At 40.9% G+C, this 27,212-nt stretch overlaps 2 protein-coding genes across 3 annotated transcripts in view; both read right to left on the minus strand.

Moving 5' to 3' along the window:
* LOC143895153 (uncharacterized) overlaps positions 1 to 27,212 on the minus strand; it is a 185,145-nt gene that overhangs the window by 152,655 nt on the left and 5,278 nt on the right. The gene's annotated exons all lie outside the window — the stretch shown is intronic.
* LOC143895160 (uncharacterized) lies at positions 20,731 to 26,324 on the minus strand. The gene is made up of 3 exons (XM_077402055.1): positions 22,753 to 26,324; positions 21,813 to 22,084; positions 20,731 to 21,369 (listed from the first exon to the last, which is right to left on the minus strand). The coding sequence occupies exons 1-3, from the start codon at positions 22,786 to 22,788 to the stop codon at positions 20,820 to 20,822; spliced, it is 858 nt and encodes a 285-aa protein (XP_077258181.1). The 5' UTR covers positions 22,789 to 26,324; the 3' UTR covers positions 20,731 to 20,819.

The following is a 27,212-nucleotide window of genomic DNA, read 5'->3' on the forward strand; positions in this document are numbered from 1 at the left end:
ATATGGAGATTCCAGAGACACGGAAAAATGTAGAGAGATTTTTTATTCCCGTCTCATCTCCAATGAGAAATAATTTACGAGTCGCATTGCTTCAAATATCGCGTCACGCGACATAAGAAATTCACGTTTTCTGCATTGCTGTCACATATCTGACATTTACCAGAAAGAATGACTTAAAAACATTCTGCACGAGAAAATACCGAGAGCATGTATGTATCGTTCGAACGTCATATTTCACGAGGATTTTAGAAAACGCATTTTCGCAAGAACACAGCTCGCATAAAAGTATCGTCGGCATGCGATTAATGCTCTTCCGCAAATTGCCGCGCACGGTGAAATTGCGACAAATAGGTCAATTTAACGTATATTACAATCCAGGCGATTCATCCATTACCGCAATTTATCACGCCAATTATTGATACAAGATTATTAATGCCAGAATTAACAATGTAACAGATTGGTTCTCATAGCGTTTTTCACTGGCAGAGCCGGTGCGCACTCAGTGCACATTAAAGCCGTCGTACACAAACCAACGTAAAGTGTATGTTTAATATAATCGGGTTAAATCATGAAATCCTCAATATTCTTATTGCACTATTTGGTAAAATATGTACTGAGTATTTTATCAGTCGAAATATTTGCATTTTACTTTAAATATTAGAGACTTAAATCAGTGTACAACGGCTTTAATGTGCACTGAGTGCGCACCAGTTCTGCCAGTGAAAAACGCTATCAGCCTCAGTCTTTTATTATTCTACCGACACAATTATGTATATTGTGTTATGTCTGAACATTTATGTTCAAATATTACGGGTATTCTCATGAAACAGCGGGGTGTTCTTGCGTCTCTAAAAAATAAATAAAAGTAATGTCTTTTTATGTCTCTTGCTTTCTCTCGTCTGTCTTACGTATTTATTAACTTATCATATTATTTGTTTATATGGATATATACAAATATGATACATATATTATGTTGTTTTACTTGGTTAAAGTCCATGAAAAATGTTACGACTGTTTTTACTTCTCTTTACGAGCATTTCTCTCGGAGAATTATTTTTAGCACACGGCTTCTCCAAAAGTTCACGTCGACCCTGATCGAAAAAATTCCAGTAAAACTTTTAAAGATAGAATTTATTACAAATAATGTACTAACGATTGAACTAACTTTTTTGGACGTAAAGTCTCGTGATAAAATTTACTAGCGACCGAGCCAATCGCCTTTTCCGATTCTTCTCAACCGCGAGCATCGCCAAAGTATCTTTTTACATAAAAGTGCGTTACATCATAGTCGTGTAACGTGATGGTGAACATCAAAATATGACGGAACGAGCGTTGTCGATTTACTGCCAAACGAGAGAAACAGAGAGAGAGAGAGAGGGAGAGGGAGGGGGAGGGAGAGAGAGAGGGAGACTGGTTATCGCTTGTACCGTATCCGCGCGTTATCGATTCCGGTGCGAATTGGGTACCATATGGCGGCGCTTTGAAGACGACTTTATATCGGCACGTCGTCGTCCGTACGGTATGTTACACGTATGTGCACGTTGTGCACGATGCATCGCCTTTCCACATCGCCGCAGTGCCATTAGCCGGGAATTGCCGTGGCGATCGTTCGCCGCTGCACATCGGACGGCCGCGCGACGCTTTAAGTGGGTGGCACAGACGGCTCCGGCCTGAGTACTTTGTGCGAGAGCAAGGCGGAATTGGTTTAAGCCCCATTACACGTGGACATGTACGCGAGGCCGCGAGAGCATCGTGTACATACGACGACGCATCGGGTGAATCGAGCGTTTCTCTCTCTATCTCTTTCTCTCCGTCTCGTCTTCCCTGATGAGATATTTCGTTCTGTGTTCGACTTTCCATTAACGATTCTCGTCAGCATCTTAAACACCGTCGCAAAATCATCGTCTGCGATAGCTATGGTGGCAGATTAACGTAGTACTTCGAATGTGTAATTGGAAGCCATGATATTTCATCAACTTATCGCTATATGGCCGGTTATCTTGCGCGATGCGTTTCAATTAGATACTGACAAATATGGCTAACACTCGCTAACACGACAAGGAATTTGTCTTTGCTTCTTCGTATCCCACATCTCCGAGAAACCCGCGCAATTGCGAAAACATCTTAAAGTATTCATTCTCTAATCTTTGAAGTTTGTTCGTTTTCCTTTTTATTTAGCATACTCGTTATTTATTATATCTCTTGATTACCTGAGAGAGAGATTACTCAGTCCAACATTCGTATATTTATTGCGATATGCCAGAGTATATGATAACGGTTTAGTTATCGAAATTAATTTGAAAGGAATGGAACATTCCGCGTATACGTAAATTTATTTCATAATGCATTGAATATTTTGTGATCTCTTGGTATTTATTTCTATGTTGTTTACAGCGCACAAGGCCGCCAGTCGAGTTGACAGATAATAACGAAAGCCGCATCGTGTGTCATTGCATTGCATCTCAATCGATAATCGCAACGAGTACTCGAAAATAATAAACATGTTATACCTCGATAATTACAGCAAGCAATTAAGCTCGCGCAATTAAGAATTCGCATATCGATGATTAATTATTATTTATTGAAACAGTTATTTCGCGTGATTCATTTATGTATAAGATTCGGAACGATAAAGGACGAGAATTATAAATTAATTATTGTTTCACGGTATTTACAGCTAAGTGATAATTTTTATCTCTTTAGCGATGCCTAAATTTCGAAACTGTCAAGTAAAACCCAACATCTGCGAATCTACCCTTTCTGCTACACGGGAAGAAAAATTGGGAATTATCTCCTGACCTGGCGAGGGATGCTGTCCCCTTCCGACGACGAAACGTTAAACTTGGATATATCTCGTATCGTGCTTTAAATTTTCACTTCGGATGTAATTTGATTATTATTATGAGATCGATAATGCGGAATAATAATACATGAATCACTGGATCGGGTAATGAGTAACCCATGTATTATAGCGATCGCATATTGATAATTAGTTCGAAATGAAAGAAAAAGAATACTTTGCTTATATTTGCTTCGTATACATAAAATATTTCGTGCAAGGCTAGACAATCTGAACCTGGTATTCCTTTTGTTACAAGGTCGCTGCGCGCCGTACTATCATTCGCGCGGCGAAACTCGAGTAGACGGGTAACGACACGAGCCATTCCATGTAATATCATGTATTAAGTCTCGAAACACAATCGCGACAAATACTAGAAAATATTTTCGATTATTTCCTACTTCTTAAGAACAACAAGCTAGTATCAACGCGATTAATTGACGCTCGTGATTGACGTTGTAAATGTATCGATTACAAAACCATCGGTATCTCGTTGCAATTTATCCATTTCCCGTAAAAATCGAACCAGTAGAGAATAAAAACTGTAAATTATTGTTTTATTTATATGGATGACATGGTTTTTCCCTCGCGATACCTATGCTAATTTGAAAAATTCACAATTGTCAAGCAGAGTGTTGTATTTTTTTCGCGTTATTCTTTCCTCGCAATATACGATAATAAAGTGCGCGTTGCATACGGTTAACGAGTGTCGTGCAAAGTGCCGTGCAATTGTTTTATTCCGATGATTAATACGCGCGATCGTAATTAACAGTGTTTTTGCGAGTGTTATGTTATACGAGTGTGACGAACGAATCCGAACAAAAGGAGGAGGAGGAGGCTTGGGAAAAATCAGGCGATGGCGGAGCAATACCATGGTATGAGTAAATTATTATTTTTAAATTTATCAAGGTAATAGATTCGCGTGAAAATTAATATCGGATATGTTTCGTGTTACACAAATATATAAGAGAGAGAATAAATAAATGTATAACATCTCATAAAGATCTATTACCTTGGAATGGATGAGTTAGAACAATTAGTTAATCTTGGAATTGATAGAACAACTTATTGAACATAATATACACGAACTGACAAATAAGATTTTCGGAAAATGCAATTGAGAAGACTGTGAGACATATAGGTATGTATTCATAACTTTATTGGATTAATATGTTATTATGAATTTTATGCCAAGATTATAATAAGTTTTATTTTTTATTTATTTATTAAATTATTGTAAACAAGGAAAAAGAAAAAAAATAAAACTGCATTAAGTAGAGAGAGAGAGAGAGAGAGAGAGAGAGAGAGAGAGAGAGAGAGAAAGAGAGAGAGAGAATATACTGACATTTTTTAAATATAAAATTTTTACTTTAATTTCCTTCATCTCTCATGGATGGAATAAATTTTTACGTACCTTATATTTCGCAATTTTATTACTTATACAAAATAAATTTAAAAATTACCTATATAACGTAATTTCATTATTTATGCAAAAAATAAATATAAATTATAGTAGAAAAAATTGTTAATTTAGTTGGGTTATTACACTTTGCTTTCTCCTTTATTTTTTAAATAGAATGTGTGACCTCCATATTTTTGCAAAATTAAGTATTAATTATTATATAAGTTGATACACAAGAAAGCTAATTAAAAAACGAACAGAAAAATTGTAATGTTAGATAATAAATATTGAATCATTTATTTAATAAAAATACGCTAATGATTATTAATTATTATTCTTATAATAAAAATGGTTATTTTAATCTAATTTTTCATAATCTATCCATTCTTATTTATTGATAACTAGACTTTATATTGTTTGAAACAAAGACATTTCATCATAATATAAAATCCATCTTGTTACGTAATTGTTCCGCTTTTTACAATCTACTGTAATTACACGCTCTGTTGATCTGATGTAATTAAATTCTGATTATTGAACCGTCTATGTTTCAAGATGTGAAACTTTATTCTGAATATCTCGTATGATACGCTTTTTTATATATGATTTATTTTAATAATTATAATGAGTTTAATTGTGATTTTATTTCAAATTTTAATATAATTTTGTTCGTGTTTACTAACGTTATATATATTGTACGCTTTCTTCATTCTATAAAGAGATTTTTTCGAGAAACGCAATAAATTTATCTTTTTCTGACCCTTTTCCTCTCGGATAGTTGACCATAGAATGACCGTGGAGAACGGAGGCGGAAGCGTGAGTTTAAAAGATCCCGACACGGAGGTCTCGGATAGCCGACATGTAATGCTCGACAATAATACGATTGTTCCAAGTGGCTTTAATGCGCGCTTCGCGTGATGCTGTGAACGACTCTCGAACGTGAAAGTGTATTTGGGTCGGGGGGATTCTCAATATTATATTACGGTGTAAAATGGGCATTGGCATTTAAGCAGGATTCAGCAAACACATAATTCATGGGAGATAATCGATGAAAATATAACGCAACATGATATAACGGGTTACTCTCCGACATATATTTTATAACTCAACCGCCGCGGTATTCTCGAGTTGTCTATTGTTATGCAGATCGGACTTAGTGAGAATGTATGTAACATCGTTGAAACACACAGCAACATATGCAAATAGGGTTTAGCGAGGTCTCTCTGAGTTTATAAGGCAGCCTTTCCTTTACACTGTAGTACGTATGACTCAGAAATGATAATTTCCAACTCGGCAACTTTCGTTTCAACGTCGAGCATAAACTATCGTCACTTCTTTCGCTAGTTTCTTTCTTCATACCCTTCTTACTAGTTATTTTCTGAAATAGATTTTAATATGGCATAGCCGAATCATAAAATGAATATCACAAACTATGAAAACTACTATACATATGTTAATCGCGAGATCTATTCCACTGTAAATCTTATTTTCATCTAGATAATTATATTTTTAAATTATTTTATTTAGCTTTCTTCACGCCATTTATCTTTGCGATTAAAATAAGTTCTTTGATTCGCGCTGATATTTCAGCAGGAACCTCGCGGGGTGCGTATTCCTTGGATCGATTCATTTTTCCCCGATGAATAAAAGACATCGTTTGCTCGCGAGGGATATACGTATACGAGAAACGGTTGCATTCGTTTCGCGCATTGGTTACCTACACGCCACACAATGTCGAACAACGGTCGATCAATGAAACCTATGGTTACGCGTAGGATCACGTACGCGTTGTCGCGGGCACGTGACGACGACGACGTTTACCGGTCGCATCGAGTTACAAGTCCCCGAGGTAATGGCTCGTACGTTATCCAACACCTCGCACTTGGTTCTCTTCTCCGTAGGGAATTTCTTCAGAGAATTTCTCCTTCGTCGTCAGTTGTGCGACTTGCCCTAAAATATCTGGCGTGGTGCAACACGACATGCGACTCAATTTTCGATTTTTGAAAATTATATTGCCCGCATCTTGTATTTCCACCTGAATAATTATTTTGAAACTATTCACGCGAAGAATAAAAATGTCGTTTTTTAATTCTCTTTTTTATTCTTATTTATTTCCTTTAATAGTATAATTTTACGAATTTTGCTTAACTTGGAAAGATGGGGAAAGGTCGAAGGTTGACTACCAGACGCATCGGTGTTCGCGATAACTTTAAATTGCGGCAGATTAGAATGCGACGAAGAATAACGGAATATACAGGTGGAGCTACGAAAATACAGGCAGATAGCAGTGTATTCATAGAGCGGATTTTCCGCGACACTTTTGTGCGACATCCGCGCCATAAACGTGGTAACAAGATCATCAACAAGATCCTAGAAATGACGTGCGAAAGCTGAAGTTTCTCCGCCTCGGAATACACGGAACACCTCACTCCCAGCGAGAAACGCATTATCTCAGTTTTAACGAGTCTGTCGTGTAAATGCGAAACGCTACGGAAGATAGTTCACAAAATTGCGCGAGACTTGGTGGCAGTCTACATCCTACATCGTGTGCCGACCGCATCTTCGGTATCTCGACTAGAGTTAATAAGTTTCAGTTTGTTTTACTATACGGATGCTGCGCGTAGAGTTGGCGGTATAGTTAAATTAAAGCTGTAAGATATAGATTACGTTGCCAAATTATAATTAGTCCTATAACAAACACGGTAAAAATTTGAATTAACTATTAACTATCGGCAGAATACGGAAATAGTGGGTAATGACACAAAATTTAATACGATGCGTTCCTCCGGATTTTATTGTAATTAACGGGTTGCGATTCGCCCAGAGTAACAATAAACTCGCGAACCTCACGTTAACATGTTTACAGCGCGCACAATGCCGCATCCATAACACAGAGGAGAAGTTGGAAATTTAATTCTAATAGAGCGTGCCTTCCCATCGTATTAACGCAGCAATTTTTTTCCACGATTGTGAATATTCACATGGCGCTCGTGTGAATATTCAGCATTCGGAATCGACCGTGCTGTAAAAACGCGGAAATGTAAACGCGTCGCTGTAAACGTGGATTACGAGCCGTGGTGTGCCGCGTATATACGTCTCTCTTTCTCGAAACGAAAATACAAATCGCGCCAGTTCGACCGTGTGCTCTGACCCACTTTCGCGAAACGCGAAACATCGTCTTTGCGTTCGCGGACGCAACGGGGCAACGGAATCGAGAATCTCCCGCGATTCGATTAACGCGAACTGTCGGCACGGTAACGATAACTGAACGAGCTACGATTACAACGATTTACGGCTCGGCAGTGCCGGAGGTGCGGACTCGAGTGCGGACTGCGGAGGGATTTATTGCGATTTATTGCGGACACCTGCGAAATAGCCTATGGCATTCTCCGCCGCATACGGCCGGTAAATGGGAAGGATGGAATTTTTTTTTGCGTTGCGCGCCCGCATAAAGCTGACGAGCGGTCCGCGCGTAAACCTATCGTCTCTCAGCTCCTCTCGGAGTCACCTCTCTTTCGCGGATTCGCGCGAAAGCGAACAGTAAACGCGCCGTGTTTCATTGATACGCAAACGCGTTGTTCAATATTGACGATGATAAAATATTACGATGCTCTCGTATCGGGTATCTCAGATACCCTCAACGATAACGTCAGCCGCGCGTGCCGTATTTGCGGAGCGTCTTCCGTCGCTTTTTCAATATTTGCATTTCCGCCGTTTGTATGTACATTCGCTCGCGCGTGCAATGCGCGCCCGTGCCTTTAATTCCCCGCAAAACTCTTTCGCGACATTAACACAAAGTATATATTTTCATTCCCAACAAAGGGCGAGCTATTTGAAGTATAAAATAGATCGGGGAAAATATCCGCGAGCCAGGCCCCGCAAATGGTGAAATGCGCTGTAGAGTTATCTCAAAATCAAATGGATCGTCGGGCTATCCGCGCCGTGTGGACGCGCATAATGCACAAACAGCGGACAGATTTAGACGGTTTCGTCGCGATATCTATCGAGGGGCTATTGAGAATTCAATTTCCACTCGAGTCTCGAATCCGCGGTTAGCATTAATCCTGGTAATAGGGTGCCATTTTTCATAACGCGGATTAGCAGAGGGATGGAGGATGCTTTATGTTCACTTTACACTCATCCCTTTAAATTTGCGGATTACGATGTCTTTTATTCGCACAAATGGAACTGAATATTTAAATAAGTTTTTATATTTCGATGAGAGATATTGCACGAGAAGATGAAGACAAATTATTACGTCCATAATTTCCTGCCTTAAAAAAAAAATTGTCGAAACTGTAAAAAAAATAACGTACGAATTATGAAAGTTTATAAATCTAAAAATTCCGACATATACCGAGAATAATTTTATATGTATATGCGATAAGTATCTATGTAAAAGAGAAGGTAGAGTTATTATCATATAAAGAGCAGAAAAATGTTTTAACGAAGTCGACACACACCGGGTTAGTTGTGTCTTTATATTCCGCTTTACACTTGGCGCAAATTACTTTTTTACAGTCACGTTCCCCTCATATGCATCTCATACAACCGCGCTGTAGATTTTGTCGTTTTATTGTAGCTTGAAGGAACTATCAAGCGACGGGCTAGCAACGTTAATTACTACTTTCTTTATTAAAGTGGAGATTAAAAGCGCGCGGGGTACGAGCGTAGCGCGTCAAAAGGATTAATAAACAATTTCCTCGAATTTTTAACAGACGCGCGTAATGAGAACACGTGAAAAAGGAAGATCCAGAATTTAAAATTTCTTGTCGGCTTCTTTAATCCACGCGGTAAAATCCCGAAGTGCGACCTCGCGAACGGAAATTACGACGCGCGGAGCATCCTTTTTGTTGCCGAGCGCGAACGTTGGTTGTCGCGGGATAAAGGGAAATTCGTTGGACCGAGAGCGAACTATTTTCTAGCGCGAGGAAACTGGAGGAAAAAGAGTTCAACGCCCGCGGTGAGAATGAAAAGGGGGATGAAAGTCGGCGAATCGTTTCCAAGAAGTGATTAAATTGTATTGCAACGTCGCGCCCGGCCTGTCCGCACCCCGCCGGAGGATTCATTCTTCGCGGATAATCGGTCGCGCTATTAAGAAGTTAACGTCGATCATGCCGATTTTGCGGAGTCGCGAATGAGCGGCGAGTCTGTCGCGTCACGATGCATTAGCATAATCGAATCCCGAGCGCCGCGATTGGCCATTGCGAGGCGACGGCCTCTTTTCCTCGCGCTCAACGCAGCATCCAATCCGCGATATCAAACAAAGTGTCCTATTATCGCGAAAGAGATGCGATTGACCGGAAGACGAAATTTATTAAGCTTCTCAAATGGAATAATAATTATTAACTCCAGACATAATTGACCGAAGCGTAGGCGAGCGAATGTATGCCGCGCGTTCCTCGCTTAAAACTCTCGCCGAAACTAAAGCCCGTAATTATCCGTGTAAAATCCGATTGGTGCAAAACTGTTGAGTTAAGCGTGTGTGCCGGGGGGAGAAAAGTTTTCGAGCGGTAATCCGACGAATGGTAATTCGTTCCATTCGCAAGCGCGTTTGAGCAGGAACGTGATTAGAGTCTCGGAAATTTATTCGCCCAGCACGATTTCGTTTACTCGTTTAGAGCAGGTCCTCCCTGGACCTCCCCTCGTGTACGAGAGAGTGAGGAACGAAGACGCGCGGATGGCTCGCGTTCCGCGTGGAAAGTATAACGGACGCTTTAAATTCGCGCGCGCATCCCTCAGTCTCTTGCCATCAGCGGATACCGAGAAAAAGTTGCGATTCCCGGCACGTTTCGGCCGTCCGGAGCTACCCCCTCCCCCCTTCTCTTCCCTCCGCCCACCCCTCTGAGAATTCACGTCGAGGTTGTAAAGTCCTAATGACGAGAGCCAACAGTCTCTCGAGTGGAAGCGGGATGAAAAGAGAAGACGCGAGAGTGCCGACTCATCGGGGGAATCGGCGGACGTGGGTCAAACGGCGATCGCCTCCGACATAATTTTTTCGTAGAGACTCGGTCGTTCATATAGAAATCGCATTTTCGAGTCCCGCGAGACACGGCTCCACGCGTGTTCCGCCGCGTCGCGCTGCGCAGTTCGATGTGTAATATCCGTGTAATTTCTGCCAGCTCAATTTTCATTTGCCATTTGTGTGCGGAAATGAGTCTCGCGGCTAGTCACACGTGACGATTGACACGGGCCGCTGCCGCTGATGATGCTTCTCTCGCGCTGCACTGCTAATATCGATGGTATCGCTGAAACCGGACGTCCGCGCGCGCTGCATCGCAGTGTTATAAACGCGAAAAAAAAGGATCTGAAAAAGTGAGAGATGTTACTTGCAATAGCAATAACATCCTTTCGAAGAAAGCAATCTCCGTTTTGTCCAGTTATACTAGTTTCTCTTTTAGCGTTACGTTATACAAGTCGGGCGACAACGAATTGCATAGAGCGCTCCAGAGCACTTGATTCTAATTTTAACACTGAAACTACCAAAGATTAAGAGAAAATTCAGATGTTTTAAAAATAAATATCTAATAATTATGTTAAAAAATGTCAAACGAGTCATTTTGACTACCTCCTTGGTAGTTATAGTGTTAATGATACATTCTTTAACAAATTAATCTTTTGGTATTAATTAATTTGTTCTTACGTAGGATTTTTAAAAAGATCCTTATAAATTGCAACTTTTAACGATTAAAGTTTAAATTTAGGTATGTACATATTTGAAGTAAGAAAATTCTAAAATTTTCTCTGACGGTTTTTGCGGAAGAAAACTGTTCTTTTTAACGCGGTTGAAATGTTATGATATTAACGTTTGAGCTTTTCGAGAAATATGCTTCTTTACATTTAACTCTTTTACTATTCTGGTCAGAGATCCTTTTTGCTGTTAAAGCGTAAGTCTTTTCTACACACCGAATTACGAGCTCGATACTAATTTTACATTCTCAACAAGAAGCGTGTACCAACGGACAGAGAATTATACTTAAACGTCGCACCTCTATAGGCATCGTCACTTCATCTAAACGGGCCGAAGGATAAGACAAGAACAGGCGTCTGATAATTAGACGCTTCTACCCGGCTGCGAAGTAATTAAGTAGCGATTAAACCGTCGACTGTCAATTAATAGCGCGAAGCGACACCGAGGCCGAGGATTCGAAGCAAAAGGACGCGACTGAGCAAGCCGACGTTATAGACGGGGGGGGGGGTCGAGGGAGAAGCGGAGAACGACAGTGAAGAAAGGGGGAGAGCGGAGTCTTGTTCCTGCTGCGTGCAATCCGAGCGGAAGATCTCGTTACGTCGGTTTTGCCCCGTTTTTGCAGCAGCAGAACAGGCTGGGCCGAGTCTCGCGCGTGCGAATGGAACGGAATGGGCGCGAATTTCCTCGCGAGAGCACGTTCCACGAGGTCGCGCTCTCTCCTCTCTCTCTCTTTCTCTCTCCGGTAACTGGTATAACTGGCCGACCACGCGGCTCTTGTACAATGCAATGCCATCGCCATAGCCGCCGCGCGGAATGACAATACACGTCGCTCTTTCGGTTTAATTAAAGGCATAGTTCGCCAAATGTTGCCGTCGCTGCCACCGCCGTCGACCTCCCCAGTTACCCCCGGCCCCCTGTATCGCTGACTCCCGTTCCTATCTCGAAGCAACATATACGTGAGCGAGGAACGTATGCGTTGCTTAATGGAGCGGCGCGTCCGCGTTCTGTAATGGTACGACACTTTGCACTCGCGACGGTACGGCATGCTAAATAGCATTATCGTCGGGTCCAGGAGTCGAATACAGCCGGGGACCAGAGGGTAAATCGATGATGGAAGTTAAAATCTCCCGTCCTTTAGGAAGTATAGTGACCGGGGGTGAGAATAATGATGACACTTTCCGGCTTACTAAGAGAGTTGCTACAGAGTACAGAAATAATTAACAGAGAAGTAAGCGGAAGCGCGCGAGCCTAGTACTGCAGCAGCAACGTGACGTCGAAGAGGATCCCGCATCATTCTCATTTATACCTAGATCGAAAATTTTTAGGAGCAGCAAAAAGTGACTTGATAGTCTTTGTCGTGATGAATCGATTTAATGAAGCAACAAAAGATTCCGTTCTCTACTTGTATAATTTCTGAGTTTCGAAGTTAAGCTTCTGGTTCATAATCTTATTCAGTTGTTGTTAATACAGCCATTATTATGCGAATATGGCATGACCGCCGCGGATCTGAACAATCCTACGCCGAGCCACGCCTTAGGTGAAAATTACACCAAGTCCCCGTGGCGCAATGCTAGCGGGCCTGGCGAGGCTGTTATATGAGAAGCTATTACAAGTGCACAAGTTGCTTGCCCCGGAAGTAAAATGAAGACCATGATTTAGCCGGAGAGCACCTCTCGGATCCTTTCACGAGATTCTCGCGCCACAGGAGACACTAAGCGGTCGTCTAATTCGAAAATGAGCGGTCTACGCACGAGGTCCTCATACGCGCGAGAGATCTTTACATTCCCCAGATGCCGGGAGATTATCTAATTATCAGTTTAGCGAGGCGTCTGCATGCGCGAGCGCGCAGACAACCGTCTAATTCCTGCGATAGTAAAACAGTTCTATCTCGGGGAGGTTCTTGTCGACCCTCGCATATGCGGTGCTCTTGAATACTAGTCGTAAACAATTGTCTCACGGCGCAGTCAGTCTCTGGACGCGCACAGTAAAATGAGCAGCCGTACGTCGTGACGGGAAATGATGATGGTACGACTTTGCTATTTTCCTTTTCACGAATTCGCGCGATTCGATCTCTCTTGGAAATGCATTTACATCTGAAAGAAGAAGGCGGAACCGCGCCGGGGCCAACGAAGCGGTAGATTACCAAGACCGTGCGACGCCGTTTCACGCCCGTTGCCGTATATCTGTAAAGAAGTCGCCTTTACGTATTACTGCAAGAGCCTTTGACGTTATACTGTATAGAGAGAGATATCAAGCGACACTGCAATCGAGTTCTCGAATTTTGATGAAAGATTTGTATTGGACTTAGCCTCACGGAAGGAAACGAAAAAGAGTGGAGGAATATTTTACAATATTACTCTCTCTCTTTCTCTCTGATATTGCATTTTTTATTATCTTATTAAATACAGATTTACAGAAAAGAGAAATACACCTAAATTTGAGAGTCAATAGTTTCTCTGTTACACACACACGCCGCGATTATATTTTAAATAAAAAAAAGGAATGTGGCGTATATTTAAGAAATCTTCCAATATATTTTAATGCATCAGAGGTAGATAGGTATTCTGTGTAACGTCACGTGCTTCGACAGCGCTCGTCTCTCACTGAATCGCAACACGATGAAAATTATCGGGCGTTTCGAAAAAGATGTTTCCAGTCGGATGAAATGAAAGCACAAAAAGTTACGATGGAAGTGGAAGAAGGCGATGGAGGGACTGAGCGAAAAAAGCGGCCGATCGTTCTTATGCAAAGTGCGAATCGAGCGACGAATTTGCAGCTCGCCATCTGCGGTTCCGCCCTCTGTTCCTGCTCCATGTACATTTTCTCGTCCGGCGGAAGTCAGCCTGGCGTTTTTCGTTCGGCGACATCGACTTTCGCCCACTTTCTTTTGAACGCGGCGCTCTTCTTCTTAGTGCTCGAGTCAAAGGCAAGTCGCGATCGGAGCTCTCGGAGCGAATTTTCGAGACCGCGCATAAAGCGGAGGATAGAGCTTTACGACCAGCGAAAAGAGAGACAGGGGGACGAGGATGAGGGTGAAGAGGAAGCGGCGGAAGACCGAGAGAGGAAGTGAGGAAGAGAACCAATGCGCGGAGATCCATTCGGCTCTATTCAAAAGGGGGGATTCACTGCCACCATCGCCGCCGCCGCCGTCGCGTCTGTGGGATGCGATGATGAAGTTATTCCGTCCTTTCTCCCTCCCTCAGGAAATGACGTCAGATTTCAATGTAATAAACACGAATATAAGTGGTTCCTGCGGCCAGTTCCGACAGTAATGCAGGCCGACTTGATCGAATCGCGACGGAACAGGAAACTCGAGGTGAACGGCAACAAGGCGGCGTCGGCCTTACCGAATAAATAGGCGTCGACGTCCGACGTCTTCGAAAGTCCCCCGGCACGACGCCGTTATAAATCTTGATGTAACTCACTGCGTCGCGCGCGTCGAGACAGATAAATTCGCGCTCGTCGCAAATTCCACGGGAGTACCATTAATTCCATGGCAGATCTGAGAAGAGGACTGCAAAGTATTCTACTCTTGTAGCTTTTATTGAACTGTGGTTTTTGCTTATAATAATTTTTATTAATTAATTAATTATTTTATTTTATAGAAGAATAATTTAATAACCTTTATTAATCTCTAAGCAACATTTATTGAAGTTTTACGATCGTTGATGAAATATCTATACTTCTATTTATAATTACAACTTTATAAGTCATTAACAGGATTTTTAGATTTAAGTATGAACTCGTTATAAGCTTGCGAGAGAAGAAATGATTAAAATACAGATCTAATGGATTTCCGCGGTAGTAATTTTTACCGTGCGTTCGTAGCCACGCAAGAAAGAGCGAGCGCCGTCTTGAGAGGCACGAAATACTGCAAGAAGGGAATAAAGTGCTGGTGCACACTTCTCCCTCGGGACGACTTTTTCGTCGGCGCTAAACCATTTCGTAGAGGGACGAGGGTACAGACCACCGTTTACTATATCCGCGGACTAATTTTCCGTCTTGCATCATGTCTCGCGAACACATAGCTCAAGCTGCTCAAGGGGTGGCTTCAGCTACGCTGGCGGTGCGCGTGAGAGCGACCGGAAGAAGGAGCGGCAAACCTCGAGAGCCGTTCTTCACAAAGAAACGAAGAAGGAGAGCGCAACAATTATAAACACGGTAGCAATTACGGAGAGCTCGGGGTGCGTGTGCACTCTCTCTCTCTCTCTCTCTCTCTCTCTCTCTCTCTCTCTCTCTCTCTCTCTCTCTCTCTCTCTCTCTCTCTCGGTGAACCACGACACAGTGTCGTGACCGCAACCACGGAAGAAGCCGACGGTGCTCTTCACCGCTACCAGCGAACCTCGAACGCCTTACCCTCTCGCGGCACCTCCGGCGCGCGGAGTACTTTTCACCACCCTCGCAATTGAGCCGGCGTGCACGAGTGTGTCCGCGCTAAAACCGTGAGTGGCTTCTCGGCCGCATCACGTGTAGAACTCGAGAGTTTATTTCCACCCTCTTCCGCGTCGTGCCATTATGCGCACTTGGGAGTTACATCCTGCGAGGAAGGCAGGGTCGCGAGAATAAAGGTGGCGCGGATGGCGATCGAGCGCGTAAACTTTAACGCGACGTTCTCGCGACGACCGCAGCGTAATTTGTACCCACCACGTCGCGGATGTGAGGAACAAACGAATTTGTCACTCGTTGCTCTTATCAGGTATGTACGTTCTCTGTTACGGTCTAGTTTCGTTACGGTTACGTCACGGTCGCAATACAGTTTGATGAGATTTATGTGAAAATATATTTTAGTGTCGGGCCGATTTCATAATTTCTTTATCGCAATTACTGTTGCACATTGTTGCACATTGCGTATAAAGTACACATCTGTCATATTTGTGTACTTTATATCGTTCACAATACATTATATTTACGATTTAATGATACTTTGTGTAATGATAATTATATATGTATTGTCTCGCGCTTGAGGGAATCCGTTTTAGAACATGCAATAACTATGTACCATTACATTATGATGTAATACCTGTTTTATCGTACTTTATTGCAGTATTAACGGACGCGTTATAATTGAAAGGTTTTATAATTTCAAAACTTATTTTAAAGTTAAATTATTTGAATCGATTAAAAAACATCTCGAATAATGATTACCTGCGTCAATTTCACGTATCGATTGCTATTTTAGAATCGAATGCTATCTCGCACAGCTCTACTTAACGCACTTCAAGCCCTTCAGTTCGAATAACAGCCACAATATCGACAAATGCATGGATAGTCAAAAAATTCTGTGGAAAAAACGAGGAATGTTTCGGCTGTTTTTCATCGGAAAAAGCGAACATCGTCGCGCTGTTTAGACAGATCTGTTATTCTCGGTGCACCGATTGGCTGCACGTCAATGCGTCGAGCAAGCCGATGCGAATTGTCGATCAGATACCTAATGCGTCGACGATCAATTTTCAAAAATCGTGGGTTTCATTCGAGTCACATTTTATTCCTCGCGTATTTATTGGTCACTTCAGTTTCTCAACGTGCGCAGGCTAATATAAATGCGAGTACACATCGGAAATGATCGAGATCATTTTGAAGCCCCTTGCGGAACAAGACTTGAAAAATTTCCGTGTAGACACATGTCTCAGAGCTATGGGACTATCTACAAATTTCTATCACATTCGCTGTCAATTTAAAGTTTGTCTTTCTTTGACAGAAATATCGAGACAATAAGTATCTCTGAGTTATAAATGGTTATAAAGATAGAGAAAAGATAACTTATTTTTCTATACTTTAGATTACCTTTTCTAGAGAATCGTATCTTATCTGGTGTCTTAATTCGAAGTGTCGCAAGAAAAAGTAAGTTGTAAAAATTATATCTAATAAGATATTGTTAAGGAAACTTGAATTTCTATTTGCCAGAAAACTTGTACTTAAAAAGAACGATGGAAGTTTTGGAATATGTTGTACGGTAGACAATTTGCATAAACTGAGAATAACAAGAAGCACGTGGAAAAATGATTCCGCGTAAAACTTTGAGCGGTAAAACTTCTTCGCGCCCTCTTTCCCTTTGTCCGTGATTCTTTGTGGTCGCGGTGATGAAGATGGTCTTAAATCGGCTCTGATGGAACCACGAACCACCGCATCACATAGACACGCGATGCGGTCACATCCCATTCGTACACGATAAACAGCGTGGAAAACGAGAAAAATGAAATGCGCGACTCGGAGACAAATCGGACGTCAATTCCCCACGGGCATCGAAAAGCCGCCGAATGCATCGACATCTTTCGATCGAAATTTCAATGATCACCGTTCTTCCAATGACAGAGTCAGGGGAAGGGAAGGAGAAGGCAAGCCAATGCGGAATTGATCGGTATTGACAACAAGTAGGTAGTACGTATGGATACGCTGTACGTACATACAATGTATCTCGTTCGGCTCTTTGTGCTCACTGCTCCGTCATTCCTCGCCATTCCCCGGAGCTTCGTATGAGAATTTGATAAGGCGCCAACACGATGATGATACTCGAAACACAGCCTGTGCTCACGAGTTCACCGTTAAAGTATCGTTGTTCGCGAGATAAGGGAAGACCGAGATTCGACGATGAAATACAGTGATGTTACTTTACAACGTTGAAAAATGCATATTCTATTTTACTTGGGAAGATTATTATATTATCATTTGTGCATAATACGTAATCGAGTAGCGAGTAACATTATAATATCTAATTTGAAAAGTATCCGTATGAAACCACAGAGATTATAACGTTAAATGTTAATTGTATTACGATTGGCTGTGATTTCACGTAGCGCTGAGAGAACTAGATAGATCTGGGCTATACGAAGAGAGAAAGTTACAGAGAACAAAAAGAGAATTTAACGCGACGGGTTAATACTACATGCCTTGATACTCAAGCCTCTTTCTCTTTTCTCGCAACTCGTTTCGTTTTCTTTCCCGCAGCCGCGCGAAAGCAAGACAGGATTGGTAAAATGAATCGTATCGCCTCGAGGAAACGTATTTCTCATATTTTATTCCTGCTGCTTTTTACCTCACGGTCGCCTTTTTTCATCACGGTTTGATTTGAACCTCCTCCCCCCCTGAAGTTGCGGACGGGGCACGCATATAGCCTGTAGCTGTTCTAACGCGGAGAGCGCGGGAATTACAGGGGAGAGAAAGAAACGTGAGAAAATTTGCGCGTCTCCCGTCTCCGGAATGATGAATGAACCGCTTTATCCATTCTGCTCTCATATATCGTTCTGGCTATTAAAAGAAAAGAGACACGCGAAATTCAACGCGGCGAACGTGACGAAGTCCTTCTTTCGTTTGCGATTCCGCGCGTACGCTCGCGCGTGCATCTGCCGCTGTTGTTTGTTGCGCTGACTCTCGGCTTAAAATATTCATCGTCGCTCTATGATTTAAATAATGCAAGGACGCGTTTGTGGTGAAGGCGAGCCTTGGGCAGGCTGCGTTTCGGTCTCTCGCTGTCGCGAATCGTTTACATGAAAATACAGATTTGTTATAGAATTTTTCCGTGCGACACACGTCTGTCCTCGCTAACAATATCTCTTCTCACGGTTCGACGACCTCGTTCGGTCTCTTTTGCGGTATAGGTATCGAATCGATAACGGACGGATAATCCAATACGGATACAAGCTACCCTCGAAGAGAATGGAAAGGTATCACAGAGAAAAGTCTGCGTACGGCTAATTTCGAGTGGCCGTGTATGTACCGGTATCCGGCTAAAGTTATTAAGGCTCACCGATCTCGCCGCCGTAAAATCTCGAAGAAACGGACGGCGAACCCCGACACGGAAAACACAATTTTCCGACAATATGCTTTTCTAGCGGACGAGAGGCAATCAAGCGTCACTTAAGAGCACGATCGCCCGTTTTATGATCTCGCGGCGAGTTCCACTTCGGACGGCGAGATTGAACGAATCTGCGAAACCTGGCCACCGCCTACCAATTCGCGATATTTCCCTTCGCCATCCCGCCACGGAGTCATGTTTTCTTCGAAACGCATTTCGTAATTTCGTTACACGTTCGTTTACAGCGCTTGTCGAACGCATTATAGTTGAGCGATTTCCGTGTATCCCCGCATCCGAATTTATTACCTGTATCAGCAATACAAATGTAGACATACGGCTGTACACATACGTACATGTAATATATATATCTATATGTATTTATATTTATTGACTAAAACTCGCCAATGCAAATGGAGACTCACATGCATCCGGTTAACGTATGCCTGTACGTACATGTATATCATATTCACGGTTTAATTCAAAATTTATTCATAGGATAATCTTGTGGAAACGGATAGATACGTATCCGGGCGTAATGTATATTTGAATATTTATATACAATGGGTCTAGGATATTAATTGCAATGTGTGTTTTAGCTGAGTTTGCACAGTTACGCCCGCGTCAAGGGTGAAATTTGACGTGCGGATTGAGATCTATCTCTCTGAGCGGGAATCATCTATTTATCTTCATATGCTTGTAAATTTCGCTTCCACGTTATTTCGGTGAAAGTCACTTTTGCAACTATAATCATCTCGTTACCGCCGACGTGTACCCGACGAGTTATTGAATCAGGAATAAATCGATAATTGTTTTATAATTGCGAGTCTATCTCGCCGAGGAAGGACGATCCGCGATACGCGGTTTAGATAAATGAAGAGCCCGAACGCAGGAGCACCTATTCTGAAACCGACAAGTGAGACAGAAAAGTGTAACGAGAGTAGTTTACTGCTTAATCGGAGTTTCTCTCGAGCGGATTCTTCAACTACGCCAATTAACCCGCCGTAAAATCCGATTGTGAATAGGATTTGTGAATGATTTCAAGGATAAATTCGGTTGCGATATCGATTAACCGTCAAGAACGCGACAGTGAGTTAAGGAGCCCTTTAATAGCGTTTCCTAAAGATTCATGCTGTTAATTACAGCGCAGCCACCGTACGAAGAAGACAATTGTAACGCTAACTGTGGAATCGTTCCTACAGATAGTTTAAATGTGACCAGACTTAAATTCCCACAAAGATATCGATTCCGCCGATCGCGAGCAAATAAAATGTAATGTACGGATACGATAGGTACGTACCATCCGTGTTTAAGCACGGGTCAGCAAACGTTTAATGTGAGATTGATCGACGGGACGCAGTTTGCGCTGCGGAGAGAAGCGCTACGGTCGTTCAGGGTCCCGCGCAGGAAGCGGCCGAGGGCCTTGATGGGTGTCGTTATGCCTTTGTGAATGGCTATGAGACAAATTACATTGTGGGCGGCACGGGGAATGGGTGCGGGGAATATTTTTATAAGTGCGAGAGCTCTTAACTGAGAAGAAAAACAAAGGCCTGAACGCCAACCCACGCTTAGAAGACGCGAGTTTTTATTAGAATCGTTGTATATTAATTTATTTATTTCCCTTTTTCAACTTTTTTTCGCGGATATATATAATCAATCGTTTATTTGTTGCAATTAAAATTGATTCTTCCTCTTTAATATATGTATACTTTGCCTTTCTCTGCAAAAGCATTGGGATAACATCGGATTTATATGGCTCGAGATAAAGCCGGAAGAAGAGAATGTTATGAATTAGGTGCGACAGCCTGAAGGCAATAGCAATCTTCGACTATATATCATCTAATATTTCATCACGAGCAAACTATGAGAAGATCTCGTAAAGCGTATTCCAAGATCTCAGAGCACGACGACATATTATGTAAGAAATATTTCGCTCGCCTGTCAATCATCTTATTATATTTTCTGACAGACACACTGAAATAAATGCTCTCAGAACGAATTTTTCCAAATAAAGTGTACAAGCTATTGTCATTTTATTGTCATACGTTTGCTTACATTATCATGTTTTCAAGTTCATCAATAATATTTGTCACATTCGCTATCTTCTCGCCGTGTAAATTGGCTCCTCGTCGAACTCGTATTTGTACTTGCCGAAGGGTTGATGATTGTGGATATTGTTCGCCGCCAAATAAGCGTATACGCGAGGGTTTCGCGGTCCAGGCACGTAACGCCCGTATCGGGACAGAACGAGGGCTAGAACGGGATTGGGCGGCGGATGTACTTTGCTATTGTAGCCATCGTCGTTTAGAGTATGGCTCAGGAAGCGATCGAGGGCCTTGATGATTGCCGTTATGTCTTGCGGCCCTCGACGATAATACGACGCTGTCTCAATTTTTCCACGATACGGCAGTTTATCGTCATACGGCTCGTCCGTCAGGTATCTGTCGAGTACATCGACATCCTGATAGGCCAATCGTCGAGGTACGTGGCTATGATATTCCCGGGTACCTCGAGGTCCCGATAACGTCGTCGTCGTCGTCATCGTCGTCGTCGCCATCGTCGTCGGCGCTTGCGGCAGAGGCGACGGAGATGCGTTTGGCACTTTTGCTGAAAGCCAAACGTCGTCCTGGTGAATTTCCGTAGGGAACCTTCGAATATCGAAGAAGAAGATATAGTATAATATGCGCATTTTTTTTGCGAGAGAGATACCACCGCAAAGAGTCTTCGTCTCAAAATGAGAATAGTCGACGTGTATTTTAAAATTATATCCATATAGATGTTTTAGAATCGAAATAATTTTCAGTTATATTTTTCAGTACGATATTCAAATTTATAAATTCTACTTAAGGTTTTCTCCTTAAGAAACTTATTGTTGAAAATTGGAGCTTTCTGATAAATAATCTTCGACTTTTTTGCTGAAAAAGAATCGATGATAGAGTAATCAAAGAATTCTGTTCAAGTTTTACGCAAGATTTTCAAAGTGCCATCCATATAAATGACGAGTATCTTTTGTATAAATATATTCATTACTTTTTTTCCTTCTCTTTCACACATTTTCGTAATTTAAAAAGCGAAATGACAATTTTAATACCTTTGAGGACCCGTTTGCGATTTCTGCCTGTGATTACTTGAAGTCGACGCGGATTGAAGTCCCATTGGACGCGCTATCGGTAGATCTTTGGAGGATGCTAATTTCTCCAGATCGCTGCCGATCGCGCGATGATCATCGTATTGATGATTTGGATGTTTCGGAAATGGAGCGCTCGTAACCGACAGATAACTGTGCCACAAATGCGGTACGTTCGTCGGATCCGAAGATGCCTTAGTCACCAATATGGCATTCGTCAAGCAGACGTGTATCACCTACATTCAGGCAAGGGTATGTCTGTTAGCCGTATTCGCGTCTGTTTTTCGGAAAGGCATTCCTATCGTGCCGCTCCCGCTATACAGCGGCACAACGCCAGACTCGTTTTAGGACCAGGGTCGATGCACCTAAGCTTCCTGAGCGAAAATGTACGAGCCGACAGCCAAGTTCACGGCACCGATAGCAAATTTCGTGACTGTCCAATCTTCTACTTCGAGATTCTTATTTCGCGATAAGGGGAACCATATGCTTAACATGAGTATATATAGTAAACGTATAGTTGGTGTTAGCTTAACATCTCGATTAGCATTATATTAAAGCGTATACCATAAAAATTGTATGTAAAATTACATTAACAATAAGTGTAAAATCACTCATTTATAACGAAAATGTATATAATTATTATTTATATATAATTAAATTATCACAAAACGGAAGATGTACGTCATCATAATGTGAGATATACATTTTCGTTAAATCACATGATTTTTATTTGCTGTTCATCTAACTTCACATACTTTACAATTTTACGGTGCACAACATTGTTACTTTATTTTATTTAAGACAATTATATATTTACTCTTGTATATTATCACACTACGCGCAGTTTCATGAACTAAACGCATCGCGAAACGCGACAACTTGGATGTTTCGGAACTCTCGTTACCAGACAGACAATGCCGATTTTCTTGGCAACCGCCATCCTCCTCCTATTTCGTAAAAAGGACTAAAACGGCGGCACGCACTTCGCGTGCCATTTATACAGCGTGCCGTCGCGTCTGCTTAAGAGCCAAGTCTTGTCCTGGCCAGGAAATGCGTAGAGCGATGTTATTCCCGTCTCTGTTCTTTACACGATGATTTCTACACTTTCCCCCCTTTTCTGTGTCAAGACCGGTATACGCGCCATTCACGCGAATTGCGAAACATTATTAGGAACTTTCCTTTTGTCTCCGAGAAGACACAGTCGCGAGTCGAATTCTGCGTGACGAATAACTCCTGTTTCATTTAAATTTCTTTTGTCGGTTCGTTTTATATTGTCGAACAGCTTTTGTCATGCGGATTGCGGATTCACTTTCGAATTTAGAGTCGAAAGTATTTTTCATCGCTTGGAGGAATACATTTTTTTATGCAGAAAAAGAAAATTAAAATTAGAATCAATATCGAAGCATTAATGATTATTGTTAATAAACGCTGTATTTAGTCGTAAAAGTCAACAGAACGAAATATTTGCTGCGAGAAAAATTACATGAGTCGGTCGTCGAATAATTTATCCATATAATTTTGCAATAATCGTGCGACAAATAAAAAATAATCATAAAGATATTAATTTCTTTCTCGTTTAAACGATAAATGGGACCGACAAAATGGCGACTCATTGGACGGTTTCATTTTATTTCATATACTCTTCCTCCAGAGTGCACAACGTTACGGTCGATATCTTCTTGTGCTTTCTGAACAGGCAAATGAATGCTGAAGAGACTTCAGAGATCACAAGTGACCCTTGTACGATATGCGATAATTCCTTGTAACTTCTTCGATCGACTGCTGGTACTACATGATTCAGAAAGAAGTCTGAGAGTGGATAATATGGATTTGCTCATGATATTGATTTTTTTTGTTTGACAATTGTTAGATCAAAAATACATTGCCCTTAGGAAGAGAGACGATACAATTAATAAAGTAGCAGAATGTTTGCTTAATTAATTAAATAACTATTCGCAATGATATCACGATAACGTCTATCTCGCGAATCGACTTCTTTCCGCGACACTCTCTTATTAAATGCAAATAATAAACGGAAATTATGAAATATTTAAATAAAAAATTTCTGTGCAATTGCTAATTTACTGTAAATGGTTTAAATAAAATAAAATCTCATATCGCAATTTCTTTTTTTCTGTTTCAGCTGTCTCATTATAACTTGCAAATCAACATCGTCAAAAGAACTCAACGGAATTTAACCGCATATTGTATACATATTTTAATTTAAAAAAAACTGGAAAATATATTCGATTTAAGACCATTTTACATAGTGTTCAATATTTCATGATCATGGAAATACAAGGCCGGCCTGCTTGGCATGTGTTTTTCGTCAGACAAGTTGTTACGTTCCTGTCGATAGCCGCAAAAATTATAATTAAAAATTATAATTAAAAATCTGACGTTTCGATAATATATATGGGATTTCATTCAGAACGTTAGACACAACGCTTTGTCTTGGACAAATGGCTCGGCTCTAATTAATATATTGTAATTTAATCAATCGACTAAATCAATCGTCACTTCTCTCGTCATGTCTACCAGCAGTACATTCACCAGCCTAAAAAGCGGACTCGAGGCGTAGATCCCTTTCTAATTGTGAGATGATTAGGCAAAGCTTGGTATCGATTTTACGCGAGTTGGGAGGTTCTCTTCCATTGCCTAGATTGTTAGACATCGGAAATTGCAATAAAGTGCTCGATTATTGTCCCATGCAAAGTTCCACATAATCACCGCATTTGGTTAATTATATACGCAATTGTATAAAAGTATATGCATTTTATACATTCAAAAGAACAGAGAAATGAAAAAAATGAGAGAAGAAGATGATATTAGGTGAAAATTATTTTATAAAGCACTAAATATCTTAAGACCCTAATAGCTTATATGTTTTATAACGAGTATATTTTATTCTTTAATTTTTGGTTTTTGATAAAAAATTATTTCAGAGCGCTGTGGGACAGAAGACTGTGTTACCCGTTGGAAATATTTGTTGCATGGCTACGTAAATCAAAGCACATGGTTCGTGCACATAGAGGCGCTAGTGGATGAGTTCCATCAGAGAAAAGCCTGATCTGAGAACGGTCACGCCGCGCCGGGACGTTTTGCTGGACTGTGGCATTTTAAAATCGCCCGCGATAACAACATTATCTCAACGCGTTCAGAGCCGGACAACTGACTCGATTTGCCCGATTAAGAACTTAACCCCGCGTGGCCAGTTGAATAGTTTGAATAGTGTTCGACAGAGAGAAGAGAGATCCTCGAAAAGTAGAAAGCGAGCTCTCTACAATGAGGATCATCTCCCCTCGCCACCGACACGTCATGATAGCACCCTTCCACGCACAGTGAAGTCAAATGATCTGGGCAGTTCTTGTTATGCGATCCCGGCACCTTTCCGCACAGGACCACGCACGAGACAGCCGTCACGTCTGAGAACGCGGAAATTGACGCAGTTATATTATACTAATTATTAAAATCGCGCGACGGCATTCCGGAAAGTCTGACAACTTCGGACGGTACTCCCGATAATGCAACAATTACGGTTGATGTACCCGAAAATGTGCGTCTTTTTTTTTCTTCCTCGAGCCTCGTTTAATAATACTTTCTTTCTTCTTGTTCCATTCTTTCCTTCGATTTTCCGTTCGTCCATCGTTGCACTGTCTTTTCTATCACGACGCTTCGCTGACAGATTCTTCTTGATTTTTTTTCATGTCCTTTTAAGATCTTTCTTTTTCCATCGTTATTTTCTGCACTCTTCGATTCTTTCTGGATAAATTTTTTATAATTTTTTTACCGCAATTTTATCTTTTTCATACTTCTTTCTTCTTTTATCTTGGTCCTTCGTTTATCATTTTTACATGGCCCTTTCTTCTTCCCTCCCTTGAACTTTCTTCGAGACAAACTTCTTCCTTTTCTTGTTCCATTCTTTCCTTCGGTCTTCCGTTCGTCCATCGTTGCACTGTCTTCTCTATCACGACGCTTCGCTGACAGATTCTTCTTGATTTCTTTAATGTCCTTTTAAGATCCTTCTTTTTTATCGTTACTTTCTGCACTCTTTGATTCTTTCTCGATAAACTTTTCGTAATTTCTTTACCGCAATTTCATGTTCTTTATACTTCTTTTATTTTTCATCTTGGTCCTTCGTTTATCATTTTTACATGGCCCTTTCTTTTTCCTTCCCTTGATCTTCCTTCGACAAACTTCTCTCTCTTCTAGTTCCATTCTTTTCTTTAGTCTTTGGTTTGTATTGCGTCATCTCCTTTATCGCGTCGATGCACCGACAGATTCCTCTTGATTTCATTTAAAGTCTGTTCTCTATCTTTTTTCTTTTCGCGGATAATTATGATCGCGCGATATTTTATACATCACTCATGAGAGTAAAACGTAAAGTAAAACATAAAATGAAGACTGAAAATAAATGCTGAAAATAAAGGCTGAAAATAAGGAGACGCCTCCTTTTTTCGGGAGCATCTCTCTCATTAATTTAATTATTTATATTATATTATATTACATTATATTATATTACAAAAATATAGGCCAATCTTTAGAGGCCCTCCACCACCCCCGCTGATTTTAATCAGCGGCCCTCTTTTCTTTTAAAATGCTTTATTTTTATTTCTTATTATTAATCATTTTTTATTAAATTTTATAAACATGTGAAATAATAAAATGCAATTTGATTGCTTATACAATTACAATAATTTACGAAAAATTACGTAAAATTATTTGAAATACATAGGTATAAGATAAAATAGTTTATTATGCAGGCTATTCCGTTTTTACCGGATATAGTTACTATTAGAGACCTTAAATAAACTTGAATTTTTATGAACAGCTTATACAATTTCAGTTTGAGATTTAAAGCAGAATCTCCGGCAAAAACGGGCCAACCTGTAGAGGCCCTCCACCACCCCCGCCGATTTCAATCAGTGGTCTTTATTTTCTTTGATATAAGCATTATGTTTTTTTTTTTTTTACTTTTTTATATAATTTGGTCTTGTACGCCAAAATCTAGTACATAATAAAGTAATAAAACAACACAATAAAGCAATACAATATATAATAAACTAATAAAACAATACAAAATTACACAGTCTTTCAAAGATAAAATTGCGTGTATACATATATAACATATCTTATTAATTCCGGATTACACAAAAACGTTGGAAATGCGTATACCAACATACCGTCCATAATTTACAGTAATATAACTTAACAGGGTATTATAAGCGATCGAATTACGCGATATTTATTGTCAATTACAAATTTAAAATTACGAAGTTTATAAAACTTTACGTAGTGCGAGCAATCACGATGAAAAAAAATTATTAATAAAATTAACAATTATTTCCTCTCAATCATAGAAAA

This window comes from Temnothorax americanus, unplaced genomic scaffold (assembly GCF_048541705.1).
Source record: "Temnothorax americanus isolate GAGA-0224 unplaced genomic scaffold, ASM4854170v1 Scaffold15, whole genome shotgun sequence".
Classification (NCBI taxonomy): domain Eukaryota; kingdom Metazoa; phylum Arthropoda; class Insecta; order Hymenoptera; family Formicidae; genus Temnothorax; species Temnothorax americanus.

Coding starts and splice junctions, on each gene's coding strand:
- LOC143895160 (XM_077402055.1), bottom strand. CDS start 22,788: ATGGCGGTTGCCAAGAAAATCGGCATTGTCTGTCTG. Junction 22,085..22,752: donor AAATCGGCATTGTCTGTCTG/GTAACGAGAGTT, acceptor GCCTGAATGTAG/GTGATACACGTCTGCTTGAC. Junction 21,370..21,812: donor TCGCAAACGGGTCCTCAAAG/GTATTAAAATTG, acceptor CGATATTCGAAG/GTTCCCTACGGAAATTCACC.